General features: G+C 41.9%; 1 protein-coding gene across 1 annotated transcript in view; it reads left to right on the forward strand.

Moving 5' to 3' along the window:
• Positions 1-22,901, forward strand: part of LOC122683754 (chondroitin sulfate proteoglycan 4-like) — a 60,662-nt gene extending 37,761 nt beyond the window's left edge. Inside the window, exons 7-8 of the mRNA XM_043887579.1 lie at positions 16,083-16,266; positions 16,907-22,901. Coding sequence (XP_043743514.1) covers positions 16,083-16,266; positions 16,907-18,948 — 2,226 coding nt within the window. The 3' untranslated portion in view covers positions 18,949-22,901. The remainder of the gene's footprint in view (positions 1-16,082; positions 16,267-16,906) is intronic.
• The last annotated feature ends 470 nt before the right edge of the window (positions 22,902-23,371 follow it).

Here is a 23,371-nt window from a genome sequence, read left to right on the forward strand (position 1 = left end):
GACTACTTATATGTGATTTCATTTTCTAAAAATCTTTGTTTCCAGATTGTCTTCTTGGATATAACTATTGCTCGTCATTCAACTTTCTTTTTCCATTCTTAAACATTGGATACAGGGATATGGTAGCTGATCTGGCTATAGCTTTACATGACTAAGGAATAAAAAAGTCTTTTCAAGTTTAGAGGAAATAGCCAGAGTGAACCACAAGTCTGCCTTTAACCATTGAGCCATTTTCTCCAGTGTGATGTAGTAGAATTGAATTTAGCTTTTGCTTTGCGATTGCTTTGTCTGGGATGCACTGAATGGAACAGATCATAAGGTTAGCAGAAGTTCTGAAAGGGACACTGAAAAGAGGAAGTATAAATTCTCTAGTTCACAGATGCACTCGGAGGAAGGGAAAAAGGAATTAAGGATGAAAACTACATTGTGAGGGCGAGCTTAATGTGCCCAAAGGCATCAAAACTTGCCCAGTTTTTTTTCTTTTTGCTAGTATTTTGAATACTAGCAAGAATGATGACAGTCATATTAAGATGTCTTGACTCTAGCCCTAGTTCTTTAAAAAATTATTTTTTTATGGTGATCATTTCAAGCTTTAATTTCCACTACTTTTCATTGCAAATATATGATCATTTAGATTGGAGTGCATGCATGCTCAGTCATGGCCAATTTTTTTGTGACCCCATGGACTGTAGCCCACCAGGCTCCTCTGTCCACGGGATTCTCCAGGCAAGAATACTGGAGTGGGTTGCCATTCCCTTTTCCTGGGGATCTTCCCAGGGATCAAACCCAGATCTCCTGCATTGCAGGCAGATTCTTTACCATCTGAGCCACCAGGGAAGCCCAGAAGGCCAGCTAGTAAGGCAGAAAAAGTCTTGATTGATTAAAAATCAATTATTTAAGGTTTTATTTCTTCTACTTTATGAATCAGGAGGCGCGTATCAGGAAAACATATCATCAGTGGCAGCTGTTTGTATCATCAATGGCAGGTATTCGTCTGTGGGTGATGTGTTACCGTGGGGCTCAGGGCTGGAAAGCGCCTGCATTGTGTGGTGTCAGGGATGAGGGGTGTGAGACCCGGCTGTTGGTCCTCGTGGAGGCAGGGGCAGGCTCCAGTGTGGAAGCACAACCTCAATGTCGCAGGTCAGATGTGGTAAGAGAGAAAGGTGTGTTCTTCTTGAATGGACCAGGAGAACATCCCTCTTCTCCACACAGCCCTTTCCTCTCCAGAGCATGCGCCCAGCGTGCCAGTGGCCTGGCCCAGTGCTTTGAATCAGAGGACAAAGGAGAGCCCCTGTGTTGTGTACAAGGCATCAGCCCTTTATGCAGGTAATTCCTGGATGGGATGATTCCTGTCTCCCCGGAACAGCATCTAAGATACATTGAGAGTCTGTGGGAATTTAGCACGGCAGCCCATTCTCCCCGTCTTAGGTGTATGAGTGTGGACAGAGCATATCCTATAGGAATCGGGTGCCCTCTTGCTGCTCCTTGAGCCTCTACTGACCACTTATGACTGAGGACGGTGCCTTGGCCTCTGAAGTGGGAAGATTAACTCTGTGGTTGTAATATATCTTTTAATCCTTAGTTTCCTCATGGGTAAGATGGGGGCAAATAGTAGTAATGACAGTTTAAACCATTTTGAACGTTCCCTGTGTCCCAGGTGCCATTCTAAGCTTTCTGCTGAGTTGTGTTGTTCAGTTGCTGAGTCTCGTCTGACTCTTTGTGACCCCTCTTTGCGACTACAGCACAGGCCTCTCTGACCTTCACTATCTCCCAGAGTGTGCTTAAATTCATGTCCATTGAGTCAGTGATGCTATCTAACCATCTCATTCTCTGGCTACTCCCTTCTTTTGCCTTTAATCTTTCCCAGCATCAGAGTGTTTTCCAGTGAGTCAGCTCTTTGCATCAGGTGGCCAAACAAAGTATTGGAGCTTCAGCTTCACCAACAATCCTTCCAATGAATATTCAGGGTCGATTTCCTTTAGGATTGTCTGATTTGGTCTCCTTGTGATCCAAGGGACTCTCAAGAGTCTTCTCCAGCACCACAATTTGAAAGCACCAATTCTTTGGCACTCAGCTTTCTTAATGGTCCAACTCTCACATCCGTATGTGACTACTGGAAAAACCATAGCTTTGACTAGATGGACGTTTGTCTGCAAAGTGATGTCTCTGCTTTTTAATATGCTATCTTGGTTTGTCATAGCTATTCTTCCGAGGAACAAGCGTCTTTTGAGACTGCAGTCACTGTCCACAGTGATTTTGGAGCTCAAGAAAATAAATTTGTCACTGCTTCCCCTTTTCTCCCATCTATTTGCCATGAAGTGATGGGACTGTTTGCCTTGACTTAGGTTTTTTGAATGTTGCATTTCAAGCCAGGTTTTTCACTTTCTTCTTTCACCCTCATCAACAAGCTTTTTAGATCCTCTTCATTTTCTGCCGTAAGAGTGGTATCACCTGCATATCTGAGGTTGTTGATATTTCTTCTGGCAATCTTGATTCCAGCTTGTGGTTTTATCCAGCCTGGCATTTTGTATGATGTGCTCTGCATAAAAGTTAAGTAAGCAGAGTGACAACATACAGCCTTAGCATATTCTGTTTCCAATTTTGAACCAATCCATTGTTTCACGTCCAGTTGTAATTGTTGCTTCTTGACCCACATACAGGTTTCTCAGGAGGCAGGTAAGGTGGTCTGGTACTCTTATCTCTTTAAGAATTTTCCATAGTCTGCTGTGATCCACACAGTTAAAGGCTTTAGCATAGTCAATGAAGAAGTAGCTGTTTTTCTGGAATTCCCTTTCTTTCTCCATGATCCCACAGATGTTGGCAGTTTGCTTTCTGGTTCTTGTGCCTTTTCTAAACCCAGCTTGTATATCTGGAAATTCTTGGTTCACATACTGCTGCTAGCTTGAAGGATTTTGAGCATTACTTCCTAGCATATGAAATGAGCACAATTGTGTGGTAGTTTGAACATTCTTTGGCATTGCCCTTCCTTGGGATTGGAATGCAAACTGAACTTTTCTAATCCTGTGGCCACTGCTGAGTTTTCCAAATTTGCTGACATGTTGAGTGCAGCACTTTAACAGATTTCTTTTATATTACTCATTTTATCGCTTTGCAGGCTTAGATCCTAAAGCACAGGGAAATTAAGCCACTTGCCTACAGCTAACACAGTTCACAAGTGTCAGAGTCAGGATTGGAACTCAGGGTCTTAACTATAGGTCATGCTCCTATCTGCTAGTCCATATTTTCCTCTTAGAGTTTGTAATGAATTAACACGAGAAAGTAAATACAAAATGTTTAGCACACTGCCCGCATGTAGCAGATGGCTAACTAAATAGTAGCTAAGGCTGTTGTGATTATCTTTTTGTCCTTGAAAATGCGAGAGGTTCCTTTTCTCTCATAGCCAAAGGACTAATTTCACGGGGCAGACCATTTTCTGGGACACTGGAATTGGCTGCTATATCCCCTCTAATGGGCTGTGGTGATTCCATGAATGGAAATGAGGCCATTAGAAGAAAGTGGCATTTGCTTCATCCTGTCACCACTCACTGTTTCCCTTTGTGGAAGAGTCCCTGGTATTCTGGAACACATTTCCCTGAGCGACGACGAGAGGAGGAGGCTAGAGACCATGACAGGGGCTTCATGTCTGGATCCAGCAGCACTGCGTCCTTGGGCAGAGCACAGGCTGGAGGCAGACTGAGGCCTGAGGCTGGGGCAGCGCCAAGGATCCCACCCCAGAGAGTCAGGGCAAGGAGGACCCGGTGGAAGGGCTCCTCACCAGAGCAGCTGGGCGCGGCTGAACAAAGCTGGTGTTTTTTTGCAGGATGTGTTTGACTAAGTTTCTAAACTTCTGTGAATAAATTTCATCAAAATACCCTGACTCCCCTTTTACTTCTTTAGTCACAAAGAGCATCAGTATTATGGGGGAGAGGAGAATGTGCAGAGGAAACTCTGCAAGAATAGAAACCCAAATGCTAACTCTGGCTCTTTCAGTGTGTGTGGGTTTTTTGAGTTTTTATAGAACACATGCAGATTGTAAAAATAAAATTAGGAAACATTAAAGCAGGACATTAATATTGAGATATGTATGGCGTAGTCCCTTTGCTGTCCCCCTGAAGCTATCACAACATTGTTAATCAGTTATACTCCAAAATAAAATAAAAAGCTAAAAAATATATAAAAATAAAAAAGGTCCCGACATCAAAACAAAGAAAATTAATACTGAAAAAGAGTAGAACATCATCAAAAAATTCAGTGCAATTGGTGTTTAGCTGAAGGCGTTCTGTTTAGCTTGTGTATTCAAAAATGAACATTTTAATTTGTGCCTTGGGAAGAGAAAGAAACTTTTTCTTTACCTCTCTCACTTTCCTCTTTTCAGATCCTGTCTTCTTCACATGCAAATGGATTATGAATCCTTTCATAAAATCTGCAGTTTTATGGCCTCTATCACACAGGACCTTGGTCAAATTCTCAGCCATTTTATGATGGTTCAGTTTCCTCCCCAGCAGCTCCAGAACAAGTGAAAAAGAGGGTGGGGTAGGTTTTGGAGGTAGTGATGATGGTTAAAACCTTTTCTCTGAAATTACTGAACAAGGACCTTTGTTGAACACTTATTGTGTGCTTTGATTAGTCCTCTTCAATCTGGTTGGTGAGAAGAGATATTACAGAGGCAACAATTTTCATTTTAAAAGGAGCTCAGAGCTGTTCAGCCATGTTCATGTAATATAATGGCTTCAGTTGCCTTTTGACTTTTTAGATCAGTTTTTTCTAATTTTAAGAGTTGGTTCCAGCCCATAACCTGCTAAGGGTCCAATGGGGAGAGGGCTTCAGACAGGTGGTAGTTGAGTCTTCTTTCCACCATTACCTTAAAGGACTAAATTCTTTCCAGCTCTGTACCACTCAGCTGGGGGAGGCAAAAACACTGTATCATTTGCATGTAAAACCTATACTCTGTCTTGCTTTTGATGGATAAACAAAAATGACCATTTAAATCAATGGCTCTGGATGGTTACAGCTTATGAAAGAAATCAAGACATTTCTTGCTTAATATCATCCTTTGGAAGAGTAATTGTGGGGAAAATATTTGTTAGTTAATAGCTCGAAATACTTTCTTATCCTGGAATAAATTAATGATTTTCAAACCATACCATATCAACCTACCAAGATAAACAGGTAACATTCTTGTTTTTCACCTGCGTAATTTTACAACTGCCCAAGAGGCAATAGCTAAACCACAAAAAATTTGTGCTGAAAATCTTATATCCTGTAGAATTAAACACACAAATACACAGAAAAGGTGAATCATCAAATTTTAAAATGAAATAAAACCTTTTTACAAATGTAGAGAAATTATTGTTCATTTCAAAAAATGTGCAAAGTAAGAATTGAATTCTCTAAAGAATTCTCTTACTAGTAGAGCACAAGGCTAATTGAGTGATTTTCATTCCAGTGCTTGTTTAGATAATTTGGAATCATTAAAAAGCAAAGTGTTCTGGTTTTGAGGTTTATGACGCCTGGCCTTTTTTCTTTTCCTTAGAGGCCAGTAATTGCGTTTTAGCTATTATGCTGTTATGGGTAGATCATCCATCTTCGTCTCTGCCTGCTGCTTCAGCACAGATACAGGATTCCAGGACCACATTTAGAAAGTGATACAATCGATTCTGGGTTATGAGTTTTATCTAATAACCCCTTCTAGACTCTGAAATCAGCATGTACATTTTAAGAAATTGTGAACGCATTTCCCATAGGAGAGAATCTAATTTATTACAACTTAATGGAGAGTGCAATGGGATGGTTAAACTTTGGCTCTTATTTTCTGAGCAGGGTAGGATAAGCTTCTTTGTGTTAGTGATCACTCTTGCCCCACCCTGACCCCTGCTTTCTTGGCATCTCTTCAGTGATAAGCTTAATGGGAACTAGATTCAGTAGACATTTTGAACATTTTCTGGTTTCTTGTTTTAGCAATTTTGACTTGGCCCTTGCAGTTCACTGAATTATGTGCTAGCATATTTTTGCATGCATGGAAATTATTGTATTGCATTGTCATCTAGTCACCTATTCATTGTTCAAACTTGAAGCTGGCTTTGAATAACCAAAAAAGCAGAGAGAACTAATTCCCATTTCAGTGAGCATGGTTGAGCCTTTCTCCTTTTATTAATTTCCTAAAGTTGCTGCAATAAATGACCACAAACTTGGTGGCTTAAAACAGCAGAAATTTACTATCTCATAGTTCTGGAGGCCAGAATTTGGAACTCCTTTTCACTGGGCTGAAATCAAGGCGTTGGCAGGGCTATGCTGTCTCTGGAAGCACTAGGGGAGAACTTATTCCTCACCTGTCTTGCTGCTTCCGGTGGCTGCCAGCCTTTCCTGGCATGTGGCTGCATCACTCTAATTTCTGTCTTCGTGGTCACATTGCCTTCTCCTCTTCTGTCTGTATCTTAAAGCCCTCTGCATCGCTCTTATTCATGTGATTGCAGTTAGAGCCCAGCTGAATAATCCAGGATACTCTTCCCATTTTAGGAAGATTGACTTAGTCACATCTGCAAAGTCTTTGCCATAGAAGGTAACATTTACAGGTTCAAGAGATTTGGACCTGATATTTTTGGTGGGTGTTTTTAGCCTAGTATGCTCATATGGAATAAAAGCAAGGTGTCCCTTATGATCTCACTTGGTAGTTTTATTAAAGGGCTCCATGCTTGTAATGGTATAAGGCCCATGAGAATCTATGTTTGTGTGTGCGTGCTAAGTCACTTCAGCCGAGTCTGACTCTTTGCAACTCCATGGACTGTAGCCCACCAGGCTCCTTTTTCCATGGGATCTCCCAGGCAAGAATACTGGAGTGGGTTGCCATTCCCTTCTCCAGAGGATCTTCCCAACCCAGGGATCAAACTCGAGTCTCTTACAACTCCTGCATTGGTAGCTGGGTTCTTTACCACTAGTGCCATCTGGGAAGCCCAAATCTGTGTCTGAAAGTTAGTCACTCAATTGTGTCCAACTCTTTGCGACCCCATGGACTGTAGCCCATCAGGCTCCTCTATCCAAAGAATTCCCCAGGCAAGAATACTGGAGTGGGTAGCCATTCCCTTCTCCAGAAAAAAAGAACTCTGGTCTGGCAGCAAGTCTGCTTCCATATAAATGTGGATTTGGACCTCTCTGTCAGGTAGGGCTGTAGATGGATATATTGCTAGGCTCCCATGCAGAGCTTTTTGTTGTAATATTTTTATGTAGAGTATGGAGGAGCATGGATAACTGTTTGGGCCTGGTTTTCAGTTGCCCATTTCTAGCTGGAGATTTCCAGATATCACCATTTAAGAACTTAAGTTTCCTAAAATGCCTCTTCTATCCATTTCCACTAAGGAGAGTCATGCCTGGGACTTACGCATGCCTGATCCTGGGCACCCTCTAAGCTGATTCATCCTGAGCTGCTCCAGACTTCTGACCTCTTCTAGGAACCTTTGAGCCCTCTATGCCCAGCTGTTCTCTGCAGGCATGGTGGACCCAGTCCTGGTGGAAACAAGAAAGGGCTCACAAAAAGGAGTCATTTCTCTGAGATCATCCTTCAGGAGCACAGGATCTTGTTGTTTTCCCACTCTTAGCCTTTAGGACTTTTTATTAACCCATGTGAAACCTCGGAGATTCTATCTTTTTGAAGTGTTTGGATTCCTACAGTCTCCTTTCCTTACAAATATCTGCCCAAGATAGAGATTTTTTGGCCAGTTCTTTTTCCCTTGCTCCTTCTGGCCAATCATCATCCTATCTAGAAACATGCCTTTTGGCAAAGCCATCATGTTATGGAGAATCAAGTGAGTGGCCTGCATGTCCCTCCTTCTCCCTTCCTCTTCACCCAGCTGACCCTGAGATAATTTGGTTATTCTCTCCTCCAGTGGGAATATCAAAGCTACAGTCGACTTTTAGTACACACTGTGGGAAAGATCAGGCTTCCCTGATGGCTCAGATGGTAAGGAATCCTTCAGCAATGCGTGAGAGCTGGGTTCGATTCCTGGGCTGAGAGGATCCCCTGGAGGAGGGCGTGGCAACCCGTTCCAATATTTTCGCCCGGAGAATCCCCATGGACAGAGGGGCCTGGTGGGCTACAGTCCATGGGGTTGAAAAGAGTCAGACACGACTGAACGACTAAGCACAGTCAGAGGGAAAGATTGGTGTAAAGAATTCATGTTCTGATTTTCTTATTAGGGTCATGGGGAGCTATATTTAGAAAGACCCCCAGAATGAAGATGTAATCCAAAACTTTCTAGCCCTGCCCTTTGGCCAAGTTTGACAATTTTATTCTCCAACACAGTCCTGACCACATGTACTTTTGGACAAAAATTGCCCTCAGTCTGGAGCCAGGTGGGAACTCCTTTCCTTTCGGCCCCATCCTCTTTCCCTCAGTGTCCTGTGAGAAAATCTACCTTATCTGCAATGGCAGCAGTAAAGAAAAGGAATACAACCTTCCCTTAACTTGCTATTGTAATAGATACAGTATGGGAAAGATATTTCTTTGAATCCTTACAAGCTCTGGCCAGTGGTGACTGTAGACGTGGTGGTCCCATGCAGACACTGCAGTCCTGGTGGAAACAAGAAAGGGCACATAGAAAGGAGTCATTTCTCTGAGATCATTCTTCAGGAGCACAGGAGCTTGTTTTCCCAGTCTTAGCCTTTAGGACTTTTTGTTAACCTATGTGGAACCTTGGAGATTTTATCTTTTTTAACTGCTTGGATTCCTGCAATTTCCTTTCCTTACAAATATCTGCCCAAGATAGAGATTTTTTGGTGAGATTAGTGACTGTGTCCTAGACAGGCCAGACCAAAATGGCACTTGTCTGCCCTAATCATACCTACCCATTCACTTTCCACATTCCTGAATTCCTTAGGGTTACAGAGCCTATGTTGTGAATTTCTGGTTTACTATAGTGTCACTGGGCTTTCTGGGCTTCCCAGGTAGCACTAGTGGTAAAGAACCCACCTGCCAATGCAGGGGAGGTAAGAGTTCGGGTGTGATCCCTGAGTCGGGAAGATCCCCTGGAGGAGGAAAAGGCAACCCACTCCAGTATTCTTGCCTGGAGACGCCCATATACAGAGAAGCCCGTCGGGCTTCTGTCCATGGGGTTGCAAAGAGTCGGACATGACCTAAGTGACTTAGCACACACTGAGCTTTCCACACACAGGTACAATGAACTCTGGAGTCACACAGGACTAAATTAAAAACTGAGTTCTTACACCTGTTGGCTAGTGAATTATTTAAATTTTCTGAGCCTCAGTTGTTTTTTTTTTAATCTGTCAAATGAATATAACAATCCCTCCTAAAACAGAAATAAAGTGAGTTACATATGTGCCAAACAGAATGCCTGACATATATTTAGGGCACAAGTAAAGTTAGGTACTGTCAATGTGTTTTTATTAAATAAATGGGTAAGATGTCTTGAATTGCCTTATTTCTACTGCTTCATGATATAAATGTACACTTTATAATTAAATTTTGTAAAACACTTTGTAAGTAGTGTATCTGTTTGTTAAACAAATATTTACTGAGTCACCAAGTGTAGAATGGTGCATGCTTGCATCCTAAGTCTCTTCAATTGTATCCAACTCTTAGCAACTCTATGGACTGTAGTCCACCAGGATCCTCTGTCCATGGGATTCTCCAGGCAAGAATACTGGAATGGCTTGCCATTTCCTACTCCAGGGGATCTTCCTGACTCAAGGACTGAACCCGTGTCCCTTATGTTTTCTGTATCAGCAGGTTCAATCTTTACCACTAACACCACCTGGGCAGCCCATAGAATGGTGAGCTAATACTTATTTACAAAGCAACTGAAAATAAGCTTCCAAAATATGTGTCAAAATTCCACCCTACAACTTCCTTTGTTTTGTGGGAAAATATTTATTTTATTAGGCATATTTTAGAACTTTCTGATTGCTTAATATTCTCATGCCGTGATTCACTATAAAAAACAAATATAGCCTTCCATCTGTAAGGAATTGTTTAGTTAAGGCTTAGATCCTTTCTTGAAAGCCCTAGAAATGCCTAAAGCCTGCCATTTTGAACATTGGCAAAAGACCAATTAGGTCAAATGCATATCTGCAAGTCAGATACGATTCTGTATTTTAATGCATAAATGGAGGCTCAGTGAGATTAAATAATTTGCATGAAAGCCACAGAGCTGACAGTTGGTCATATTTTTATTTGACTTTGGGTCTGATCAATCTGGCTTCCCAGGTGGCTCAGTGTAAAGAATCTGCCTGCCAATGCAGGAGACACAGGAGATCCCTGGGTCAGGAAGATCCCCTGGGGAAGGGAATGGCAACCCACTCCAATATTCTTACCTGGGAAATCCCATGGACAGAGGAGCCTGGTGGGCTATAGTCCATGGGGTTGCAGAGTCAGACACAACTGAGTAACTAAGCACCATGCAGTGGCTGATCAATCCAGGGTTCAAATTTTACTACATTCCTATGCTTCCATTTTTATATTAATGAACATCCTTTTCCTTCTTGGAGGAAGAAGGTTAATGGTTCAAGTAGTTGGGGTCAAAAAGTTGCCAGTAATGTGGCTCTAAAGAAAGAGCTCTTATCTATAAGCCTGGACATCTGGCTTCAGGCCCCTGCTCTGCTTCCAGCTAGCCCTGTCACTGCGGGGAGGAAGAGGAGTTACTGAAATTCCAACTTCTTTGAGCATCTCAGGAGCTTCTCAGCTGTAAACTTTAACCCATCACACAAAAACCAATAGAATCCCTAGCCTTCTTAGAGCCAAATCTGTCTCTTTAGTCTCTGATAAATGTTTTTCTTTGTGGTTCTGTAGGAATAAAGGATATGAGATCCAGAATGTTTAGATCTCAGAGATCCAAAGGGTGTTATCCTAGTGTCCCTTCTAGTAACAGTACTACTCTGAGAAGGTCTATGATTTGGAACTACATATTCACCCATTCGAAGAGGAATACAACCTCAGTAAAGTCCTAAAGAAATGGACCAATTTGGAGGTGGGGTGCATGCTGGGATAGTCTACAGGCTCTTGTTGATTTCACAGTGCCCAAGGCACTTCCCCCATTCTACATACACTGAGTCATCAGAGCAAAGGGACTATTGATCCCTTCTTGAAGTTGATGTAGTTAAACACTGCAGGAGTCACTTTTTAAATTGTTAGATTAGCTTTTTATTTTGAAATAATTTCAGACTCAGAAAAAAATCACAATAGAATATAGAATTCTCTTATATTGTTCATCCATATTCACCAAATGTTGGCATTTAACTGCCTTTTAACTGCCTTTATCATTCTCCCTATACACACACACACTTTTGATATTTTGAGAGTTTTGAGAGCCAGATACAGACACGATGGCCCCCTTACCACTATATTTAGTAACATATTTGTATTTATTTACTTCTATACTTAGTACATTTATGTTTATCTCTGTATAGTTCCTAAAAACAAGAGACCATTCTCTTATATAACCCCAATTTAATTTTCAACAGCATGAAATTAACACTAATACTGTTTTATAATCTATAGACCTTAGTCACATATGACAAGTTGTTTCAGTGAATGTCCTCTATGGCAGAGGGGAAAACCCACAGCACAAAACATGACAAATAAGTGTCAGGAGCCTTTAGTTGCCTTTAATCTGGATCCATTCCACAGTCATGTTGACTTTTGTGACCTTGCTCTTTTCTGTGGCCAACAGGCCAATTATTTGTAGGAAGTCCCTCATTTTGGTTTTATCTGATGTTTCCTCTTGTTTGGGGCAAGAGAGCCACAAGAGAGGCTGGATTCTTCCCAGAGCTTCCTGCCCGGTGCTCGCTTTGCCCTCTCCCTGATGATATTTTCTTTCATCACTTGGTCAGGTGCTGTTTTTCAGGCTTCTCAACTGTGAAGGTACCTTTTTCCCCTTTGAAAATTAGTAAGTATCTATGAGGAGATACTTTGGGACTATCTAAATATCCTGTTTCTCATCATAATTTAGCTCACTAGTTTTAGCAGTCATTTTAGGATTCTTACCTGAAGCATTTATTACTAGTTGGTTGCTAAATGGTGAGTTTTCTTTCCTTTTTTAAAATAGTTGTATCTGTTATTTATTTTTGGCTGTGTTGGGTCTTCACTGCCATGTGGATTTTCTAATTGTGGCAAGTGGGGGATATTCTCTAGTTGTGGTGCACGGGCTTCTCACTGTGGTGGCTTCTCTTGTTGCAGTGAATGGGCTCTAAGGTGCACGGGCTTCAGTAGCTGGGACATGGGCTTAGTAGTTGTGGCTCAAGGGCTCTAGAGCACAGGCTCAATAGTTGTGGCACACAGGCTTAGTTGTTCTGTGGCATGTGGAATTTTCCGGGATCAGGGGTGGAACCTGTGTCTCCTGCATTGGCAAGCAGATTCTTTACCACTGAGCTACCAGGGAAACCCTGACTTTTCTGATTTTCTATTTTTCTTTCTATATTGGAATTATACACCATTCAGTTTCTAATGACATAACAGAAAGATTGTAAAAGAGAAAATATCTGGGCTAATCTAAATCCGTAGGAAACAAAAACACCCCTCTCCCCTCCGCTTAATCCCAGAGCCCAGGTATTCTGCTAAGTGGCTTATCTGTCTATATTTAACACAGTGGAAATATGCAGAGCTGTTGGAAGTTGCTCCTAAGGCTGCTTTCTATTTGAGGTAACATGTAATTCCTAATCTTCTCTGAGAACCTTCTCTCCTCAGGTTGACCCTATACTTTTTCTCACGAGGTCTTGATCTTATTCTCCCTTTTCTGGCCCTCTGTCAGCATGCACACACACACATGCACTCTCACAAATACACATGCTCACACACACACACTCCCCTTAGAACCTGACTCTTAAAGCTGGTGAAGTCAAAGTTGTTTTCTAAACATCACCTCAACCCTCCTATCCTCTTTCAAGGCATGACTGGCAAGTTGACATTCCACAGGTGCCCTCACTTCCTTTGACTTTTAGCTCAGCCCTTTCAGTAACCTGTTCTCTGGTCTTAAAGCTCACACACTCAAGATGAATCTAATTCTATTCTCTCTCCCACTCTCCAATGTAAAGTGTCACTTTGTTATCCACAATTTCTTAGTCTTAAAATGCCTTTCAAAAACAGAACTCAGAACAGACCTCTCCTACATTAGGCACCTGAAATGCAAAACTATGTTTAAGACTCTTCTGCAGTTACTTCTTTCAGAAGAATTCTGACCTTCATGTCGGCTCTTCCCATCTATGAAAACCATTCTTTCCATGGGAAAATCATTTTCCTTACAACAGACATCAAAAGATCTTAGATTATTCTAATAATTTGTTATATATATATTTAGGGAAGCTGACTTTCACTCATACCAAAGAAGCAGTGGGCACGAATGACCTGTATCCACAAAAACCTTCCTCCTGGTTAATAGTCTGTTACTGTTCATATTAAGAAACTGGATCTTGTTTGCCTTATAATATTGTACTTCTTAAGCAGAATGGAAACATTTCAGGAACCATCCTCTGGTCTAAAATCCATGGCACAGTCACCTACTTCTAGGAGGAGGAATATATTTATAACTAACCTTTTGTCGTAAATTGTAAACTAGGAATAGAAATGGTAGATCTACTAAATAAAACTGACTTATTCTCCAGGAACTTCTGGGGTATTCAGTTACTAGTTAGTAGCAGAAATTACTATCTTTGGAGAAAGTCCAATTTCTCATGAGTAACCTTGTTTTTTTAATTAGGAAATGTTGAGAGATGATATTTTCTTCTCCCCACTTAAAATCCCCAAGTGACAGCACTTCCTTGCTTTATCCTTGAATAGGATAAGAAACAAAAAACTCATCATCAGCAGTTTTGGCTACTCTGGGAACACAGATATTTTATTCCATGAAACTCACTAGCCAAAAGCCTTTCTGGTTCTGGATACATCCACTGTCATGAGCAGAGAGTCAGAGCAATGCATTGCCAAACCTCTGTTAATTAATACATTTCAGTCATCCTTACATATCTGTAGGATTTTAGTTCCAGGACCATTCCCCCACCACTGCAGATACTAAAATCTGAGGATGCTCAAGTCCCATATATAAAATGGAATAGTATTTGCATATAACCTGCACACATTCTTCTGTATAGTTTAAATCATTTCCAGATTACTTACAATACCTAATACAATATAAATGCTATATAAATCATTGCCAGTATGTAATACATAACAATTTTGACGTTTGGAACTTTATGGGATTTTTTTTCCCAAATGTTTTTGATCCATGGTTGGTTGAATCTTTGGGTGGGGAACCCATGGATATGGAAGGCAGTATTTCCAAATACTTACTGATGAAAATTTCGCTAAATTATATGATGGTTTATCCTCAGCACTTTTGACGTAGACAGTCAAGTACTTTGGCAGAACCTACCTGTAAGTTCAGATATTATGATAGATAGCAGGTCAGAAAAAGATGTGACTTATTGCAACTAAGGGTTGAATGTTTTCTCTTTAGCCTTCCCTTCTGTGGTTATAGTTTTAGAGCATTCAATCACTGTTGTTGGAGGAAGGGCTGCTCACATGGTATCTGGACAACAACACGCTGGGTGGGACCACCTCCATCAATTGATATAAAAAGGACCTTGATAGTGTTATGTGACAGCCTCGATGGGAGGGGAGTTTGGAAGAGAACGGATACATGTATGTGTATGATTGAGTTTGCTGTCCACCTGAAACTATCACAGCATTGATAATTGGATATACTCCAATATAAAATAAAAGGTTTTCAAAAAAAGGATGTTGATAGACCACAGACATTAAGGACTTTGATTAAATCTTGAAAAATATCTTAAGAAGATGGGAAAATTTGAAAATCAGTAGGAGTAATACTTGCAAGAGAATGATATACACCTTATATTAAAATTCATGAATTAATGATGATTCTCAAGTAAACAAAACAAAACCAGTGGTCAGTGTTTGGGGATTGGAGCCAAGGGACTCATTCTTCTGAAGAATGATATGATAAGGAAAAGAATAAAATACTTATCCTGTCTGTCCTGCATGTACTGTATATCAGTGCAGCCAACTTGCTGATAAGAGAAAGTTCTATATAGAAGAATTCCAAATAAGAATGAAGAAGGAATGATGAATAATATCAGTGTTTTGTCACTGTGAAAATAATGTGCTTAGTTTCTCCATCGTGTCTGACTCTTTTTGACCCCAGGGATTGTAGTCTACCAGGTTCCTCTGTCCATGAGATTTCCCATACAAGAATACTGGAGTGGGTAGCCATTCCCTTCTCCAGGGGTCCTTCCTGACCTAGGGATCGAACCCAAGTCTCCTGCATTGCAGGAGGATTCTTTACTGTCTGAGCCACTGGGGAAACCCATGAAAATAATGAATTGAGGCAATTGTATAAATGAGCACGTAAAACTATTAGTTGATAGACTTAATGGGGAGCTTAAAGATAGTTGGATCAGTCTGGCAACACTTGAAGTCACCTATCAATCTTAACATATCCAAAAGAGAAGAAGCCCAACATTATTTTGCCTTGTGATGCAATGCAAGAGGAAATATACATGTAAAACATTCTTACTGAAAAATTGAACCTGATTTTTATTAAACCTCTAGATATAGCTGCAAATACATGAAAACTATAGGTGCCAGAAGACCATGTTAAATGATGCCGTATGGGTGGTAACTGAATATTTGAAAATAATCATCTTTTACTAATACTTGCTAGAGCATTTACAGATGAAATGATTCAATGTCTGTGTTTTGCTTCAAAATAATCTGTTGGGCAGAAAAGTAGGAATACATATGAAGCAAGATTGGTTGGGAGTTGGTAGTTATGATGCTGACATGGAAGTAAAGGTTCATTATAAACTTGCTATAATATAGATACCATAGGCACCAGTCATCTCAAAATCAATGTGCTTTTCTTTCTTTTTTGGTAAGAGAATCACCTAGGTTTGACAAATAAGTTACCACACTTTTAATGTTCCTGAATTTGCATGGAAATGTGCAATATTCTGAGGATGAATAAACCTTGAAAAAACATGTATCTCTTCCAATTGGGATATATGTTAATTCTCATATGATCCCTGAAACCAGGGGCTGATTTTTCTTACTATCTGGCCAGGTGAGTGAACAGCTGATATTATACCAGCATATGGACTGGGAAAACACAGGCTGGACTGCGGAAGACTCTTTCACGTTCACAGTGTCCTCCCCACCAGCAGCTCTAGGCCCTGAGGAGTTTCATATAACTATTTCATATGAAATTAACGAACCTGGTCGGCAGAGTCGTCTGCTTGCAAATACAGGTAATTCCACCTTATTCTACTGATAAGGTCAATATCTTATCTCCACTTACTAAAACAGGGACATTTGGAGACTAAATCTTCCCCTTTTTAATTATCAATGCCACGATATCAATCTTTGAAATAAAACTTATATGGCTATGAAATATGTTACTTCTTTATGTATGCTTTTTCTCTGGGCCTCTGCTTTTTCCTCTCCTGAGCCTTAATAGTTTTGGTGGGAAAAGGATGGAAAATTAGCTTTCAAGAATTCCTATCTGTACTTCCAAGTGGGGACTTCACCATGCCCATGACTGAAAACCGTTGATGGAAAATGAACATAACAGAAAGGGTAAATTCTTAAAAAGAAAGAGATATTGAAAGCTACGCCTGTTTCTATGGTAAGAGAAAGTCCAGTAGTAGGAAAGTTAGGAGATGAACTTGTTATAAGTGAATCTCAAGGTTCAAAACTCTCTTACTTGAAATATTGACTTAATAGTGTGGGCGTGTGTATTTAAAATTTATTTTTTTTTAGTACGCCTTGGGTAGCAATGCTAATTCAGGTACTGAGGTGTTTTGAATCATCCGCTGGGACAGGCAAATATGAGATCATTCGAAAGTTCTAATGAAATGCCACTTTGTTTTTTACGTGTGTTTTTAACAGGAGCTGTTGTCAAGGAGGGAGACAAAGTTCTCATTGATCAATCTAAGTTAGATGCGTCCAATCTCTTACTTAAATTGCCCAAATCTCAGCGTTCTTCCTATGAAATCTGGTTCCAAGTTACATCTCTTCCTCACCATGGAACTCTTATGGTTGGAGAGAGAAATATTACCAAAAGAAAACCCAATTTCTCTCAATATATAATCAATAAATTTGGAGTCACATACCTTCACGATGACTCTGAATCACTGGCTGATAACTTTACCTTTGCCATTTGGCCCAATGAAAAGGGCAAGTCCACCATGAAGCCAGAGGCCGACTTTCTTGAAGAGATGTTTAACATCACCATCACTCCTATAAACGACCAAGCACCAGAACTAAAGACAAAAGGGCTTCGACTGCAAGTTCTGCAGGGTAGTAGGTTGGTTTTAGGACCTGAAAACCTAAAAGTGGAAGATCTAGACAGTCCTCCAGAAGAGATCAGGTATGTGATCATCCGTGATCCTAATAATGGCTTTTTGGCAATGGCTCACCATCCACACATACCTGTTCACCGCTTCACACAAGCCGACATTGATAACTCTCAGGTGTGGTTCATACAAGATGGAAGCCCATCCTCCGGAGCGTTTTACTTCAGTGTCACCGATGGCCAGCACTGCCCACTCTACAAGCTGTTCCACCTGGATGTCATCCCCATCTCCCTTGTGAACCTCGCTGACCTTCTTCTTCCACAAGGCCAGACAAGTGTCACCATCACCAGTGCTCACCTGTCAGCAGTGACCAATGGGAGGAGCCCCCATATCACTTACAAGATAAGGTGGCCCCTCCAACATGGCCATCTGCTCACTGAAGACCAGGCGGTCGTCAGTTTTGGACAGGAAGACCTGAATTTAGGAAAGCTGTCTTACCACATGACCAACCTCACTGCCTCAGAGGACCAGCTACAGTTCTCACTGTTTACCTCAGAAAGCAAGCTGACAGGACAAACACTGTGCATCCGAGTGCAGCCTTTACTGCGGGTTGTGTCAAACCTGACAGTGGCCAACAGAGCCGCCCATCAGCTGACAAGAAAGGACCTTGATGCTACTGAGCTTGCTAACAGGACTAACAGTGATCCCAAATTTGAAGTGACAGAACCCCCTGTCCACAGCAGACTTGTACGGAGAGTAGGCCGGGACACCGCCTTGGAAGGTGCTACTCTGTTCACTCAGTGGGATATGGACCAAGGACTGCTGATGCTCGAGCCGCATGCCAATCTAACAGGCCCCAACAGCCTCAATGACTCCTTCACGTTTCTGCTCAGGGCAGACCACGTCCAGCCAGCAACAGCGTGTCTCCCCTTCACCATAGTGCCACCTGACCCCTTTCTTTTGCAGGCTTTTACCCCCGATGTTTCCTTCTTAGTCACTGATAACCTTGTGACTATAGGTCTTTCTCAGGAAAAGCCTGTGGTTTCCTCAGGACCCACAACACAGACAGGAACTCTGGGGAAGCTGACCCAGACCAGATGGCCGGAAGCAGCTCCCTGGGGACGACAGAGTGGTGAGGAGCCCACTCTGGATGTCACGGCTTCTCCCACCAGAGTCATTTGGTCACCAGATACCACCAGAGCCAGCCCTGGGGCGCCCACCCAGCCCAGGGAGAGCAGTCACCCTCTGATGGTCATCACACCACTGACAGTGGCGCTCTTCCTGCTAATAGTAACCGTGGTGGCCTCATGTGTCTGGCTGCTGGGCCAGAAAGCAGAGCAGGCAAAACCTCTTATCAAGCCCCAGATCAACCTAGAACCCCCAACCGCGGGTCCTAGGCCAGAAAGGAGCACAACGGTTCCCGCTGTCACAGTGACGCCTCTCCTAAGAAGCTCTGGCAGTCCTCCAGTCAGTCTTTTCAGGGCCCCACAGTGTGAACGCATGGAGAAGTCTCCAGCTTCCGAGCCAGCAGGAAGATGTGCTCCTTGGGAGACATGGGTGAATTTGGATCCTGACATGGTCACGCTCTGCCGACAAACCAACCCAGCACTGAAGCACAACCAGTACTGGGTGTAGACTCAGGGCGCTTGTTCCTCACGGACCACCTGCTGTGTGCCAGGTCCTGGGATACCAAGGCAGAGAAAGGCTGGTTGGATCAACTGAGAAAAGCCTGGCTCTGCCACCCCTCGGTGCTCAGTTTCAGCTCCATGGTTAGATGCTGGCAGGTGTTTACTGTAACTTCTGTACAACACGCACCTTAGGGGCTGTCCACAGTCTTGTGTGCCTTCTTCTAGACCCAATGCTCTGAGTGTACTTAAGATTTTGTCACTGTTTACATGACAGAACGTGCTGACCTGACTGCAGATTTACACAGGAGCTATAGTTAGTGGAGGAAGGCTTTGAATGCTTTTCCCTAAAGATTCACTCTCTGAGTGAGTCAGTGAGGAAGTGAAGGAACTGTGTCAGCAAGTAGAAGAGGGAATTGATAGTATCTGTGAGTTTGTTTCTGGTGTTTTTCTGTAATGACTTTTCCTCCTTGGAGTATCCAGCTTTGATTTCCTAATGCAGGAAATGCCTTGGTGCTCTAGATAGTGGGACAGTCTGGCCCCCTTTGAAGGTATTCATTGAACACATTGTGTTTAATCAAGAGGCCTTGTCTATTCTGATTTGTAACATCAAACCTGTTGTACAAACATTATTTAAAGCCCTAAGGAATAGGTTTAATGCTTTTGTGATGCCTCAATTTGGCTTAACTTTACAATGAATGAAATAATGGCAAATTTGTATTTGACTTGCCTAGTCAAGCCTACAATTGGCCAACCCAGCTTCAGTTTCCATAGCTATAAACTGGATACATCAGTACTTCTATTAGTTAGCAATGCTTTGGGTAGCAAATCATCAGACATCTGCTATGAGTGGGATTTAGGTTGGGGACTGGTGAACTTGTTCTGTGCGGGGCTGTATTGTAAAAATATTTTGGTTTTGTGGATCACATATGGGTGTTTATTTTTATTTTTTAACAACCTTTTAAAACCGTAAGAACAATTCTTAGTTCCTGGATGTGACACACAGACCACAGTGTACCAGTTGTTGGTTTAGCTAAGCAATGAAAGTGTTGAATTATTTCAACTAACAAGCAGCCCAAGGTGGATATTCCAAGGCCAGTTCAACAGTTCAAAGACATCATCAAGGACTGAAGCTCTTTTGTTCTTTCTACTTTACCTTCCTCAAGCTATTGGCATTTTAGCCTTCTGTTTAGTTCCTTGTGACTGTGAGATAGCTGCTGAAGCTCCAAGCAACACTCAAAGGCAAAAATCCTAGTGGGTGAAAAGGAGAGATGGCTGAAAGACTTTTTCTTAGAGAGGATCTTATTTATTGTTATTTATTGATATTTTTTAAAATCTTGAGGGCTTCCCAAGCATTCCCCCACTTTTATCTCTCATTGTCTAGAACCGAGCTACATGCTTCCCATCCCTTGACCAACCACTGGCAAAGGGAAAGGGGATTTGCATGATTGGCGTCTCTTCAGGGGCTGGGACAGGATTCCATCAGCTCAGAGATCAATGAATCAAGGAGTTCTCTGGTAGTCTAGTGGTGAGGATTCAGTGCTTTCACTGCAATGGCTTTGGTTCAGTCCCTGGTTGGGGTAACTGAGATTCCACAAGCCGTTCAGCATGGCCAAAAAAATTTTAAGAAAAGAGATCAATGAATCAGCCCACCATGTAATTACAGAGGGCTGGGAAATGGCCATTAGATAGGCAATGAATAAGATCTACTAAAAAAGTTTTCAAGTATGAAATATTGAAATACTTGGGAAATGAAGATTTTGAGTTTTAAAATTGGTATCTAATATCTCCATTTCATATGTTAATGATTTTCTTAAAGCCAGTGTTTCTAGGGTGAGGGGAGGAATTTCTTCCTAAGAGACGTTTGGCAATATCAGGAGACATTTTTGGATTTTACAGCTGGTGCTGATGGCATCTAGTAAGCATAGGCCAAGGATGCTGCTAAATATCCAACACTGTACAAGAATTTCCTGGCCTCAAAAGTCAGTAATGCCAAGTTGAGAACCCTGGTTAAAGTCATAAATGTGGAGTTTTCCTTTCTATCCAGTGAAGGATTAATAGGTCCATTACCAAGTCTAGGCAAAAACTGTATTCTAAAAATGGAATGGAAGGGTAAAAATTCCGTAGTGTGTTTGAAATTGTGATTGGCTAATGGCAAACATGAACATTTTTAAAGAGAATATTAAAAGCCAAACAAAACTTGACAGACTCATTTCTTTATAATCTTTTGTCCAAGGAAAAAAGTTTCCTTGTACTAACAGGTGGAATACATCAGGAGAAAAAGAGAGCAAAGTGGGGAGTGGGGAGGATATTTACAAAGGTAAAGATGAGGTCAAAGTGTCCCCGTCCCCAGAAGTCTGATGCCCCTAATTTGTTCCATATAGAAAAGGCTTTTTCCTCACCTTCTCCCTTTTCTGCCCTTCTAGGTTGCTTTTCTCTCCCAACCCAATTTTAACTGTCTCTTTGTGGAAGCAGATTTCACAATCTACAAAATAAATGGAAGTATAGCATATGTAGGGGCTTCCCTTGTGCCTGTCGGTAAAGAATCTGCCTGCAATGCAGGAGACCTGGATTCGATTCCTGGGTTGGGAAGATTCCTTGGAGAAGGAAATGGCAACCCACTCCTGTATTCTTACCTGGAGAATCCCATGGACAGAGGACCCTGGCAGGCTACGGTCCATGGGGTCGCAAGAGTCAGACACGACTTAGCAACTAAACCACCACCACCATAGCATATGTAGGCCTAGAGACAACTACCCTGTCTTAGATCCTTAGATGTATGCCACAGACAGCTATTGCCACCATCCCTGGCCATGTACAACTGCTGCTGAACTAGACTTCTCTTTGTTGTTGTTGTTCAGTCACTAAGTCATATCCACCTCTTTGTGACCCCATGTACTGCAGCACACCAGGCTCCTCTTTCCTCCACTGTCTCCCAGAGTTTGCTCATATTCATGTCCACTGAGTCAGAGATGCTATCTAATCATCTCATCCTCTAGTAGAAGTAGACTTCTCTGCTCTTCTCCCAAAAGTGATTCTCTCCTGCAGTTTCTGGATTCCTGAATTTTATACAGACCTCCCAAGTGTTTTTTATACTTGATCCCTTTAGAAAAAAGGAGGAATGAAAGTTGCAATCCAAGGTTGGTTTGATCACTGTACAACATAGGATTGTTCTTAGGTCTGTTCTAAGTAGTCAGATGCTCAGAAGAGGCAGAATGGCATTGTGTGCTTGAGTTTATACATAGAAAGAGAAGGCTAAGGAGCATCTTTGCATACAGTAAGTGAGCCTTTGCTCTCCTTCGACTGGGAAGGAGAATGCCTGTTCTTTGTGGAAGAGCTGGACATACTTGGCTCTATGACTATGTTGGCCTCTTCCTTACTTCAGCCATAAAGTCTCTGAAGCTAGGACTACCAGCCCAACCAAACAAAAAGGCCTGATTTCCCTCCTCTTTTTCCTGTTAACTCTGCAACTCCAAACAAACTTGGTGTCCATTTTGGAATGAGACACACACAACTACTTTAAAATGATAATTCATATTGTTTGTGAGTGTGCCTGCTAGAATAAGAACAGCAGTGTGAGATCCAGATGTCAAGACTCAGTCATAAATCAAGTAATTCAAATAGAGCTTGGAAAGATTTTTTCCAGAGGATCTGGAATATTCTACCGATTTGCGTATGGGTTCAATTAAAAGGAAACAATGCCTATCATTTGGTGCTGGCTCAAATAAAACATGAAATAAAACATTTTGGCAAAGCTTTGTTTAGTGTTAAATCAGTCCGAAAAGGTTTCTCCCGTATGCAGAACTGTAACTGCATAGTCTCAATTCTGTCATGATGAATTCAATGCTTCTTAACAAGCGACTGGGCTTCCGTGGTGGCTCAGACAGTAAATAATCTGCCTGCAATGCAGGAGACCTAAGTCTGATCCCTGGGTTGGGAGGATCCCCTGGAGAAAGGAATGGCTACCCACTCCAGTGTTCTGGCCTGGAGAATTCCACGGACAGGGGAGCCTGGCAGGCTATAGTCCTTGGGGTTGCAGAGTCAGAAGCGACTGAGCAACTTTCACTTTCATTTTAACAAGTGACTGGTGATTTAATAAGTGGATACTAAGGGTTAGTGTCAGAAGATAATAGGCTAATTGTGCTTAAGAGAAGGTATATTTTGTCTGAGGTGGACTGGGAGTGGAGGATCTAATATTTTTCCTTATCTGGAGGCTTTGGCAGATTCTAACCTTTCAGAAAAGTGAAAGTGTTAGTCACTCAATCCTGTCCAGCTTTTTGCAACCCCATGGTCTGTAGCCCACCAGGCTCCTCTGTCCATGGAACCTTCTAGGCAAGAAGAATACTGAAATGGGCTCCGTATTTTTCCTCCAGGGAATCTTACTGACGCAGGGATTGAACCCACATCTCCCGCATAGTAGGCAGATTCTTTAC

This window comes from Cervus elaphus, chromosome 25 (assembly GCF_910594005.1).
Source record: "Cervus elaphus chromosome 25, mCerEla1.1, whole genome shotgun sequence".
Classification (NCBI taxonomy): Eukaryota; Metazoa; Chordata; class Mammalia; order Artiodactyla; family Cervidae; genus Cervus; species Cervus elaphus.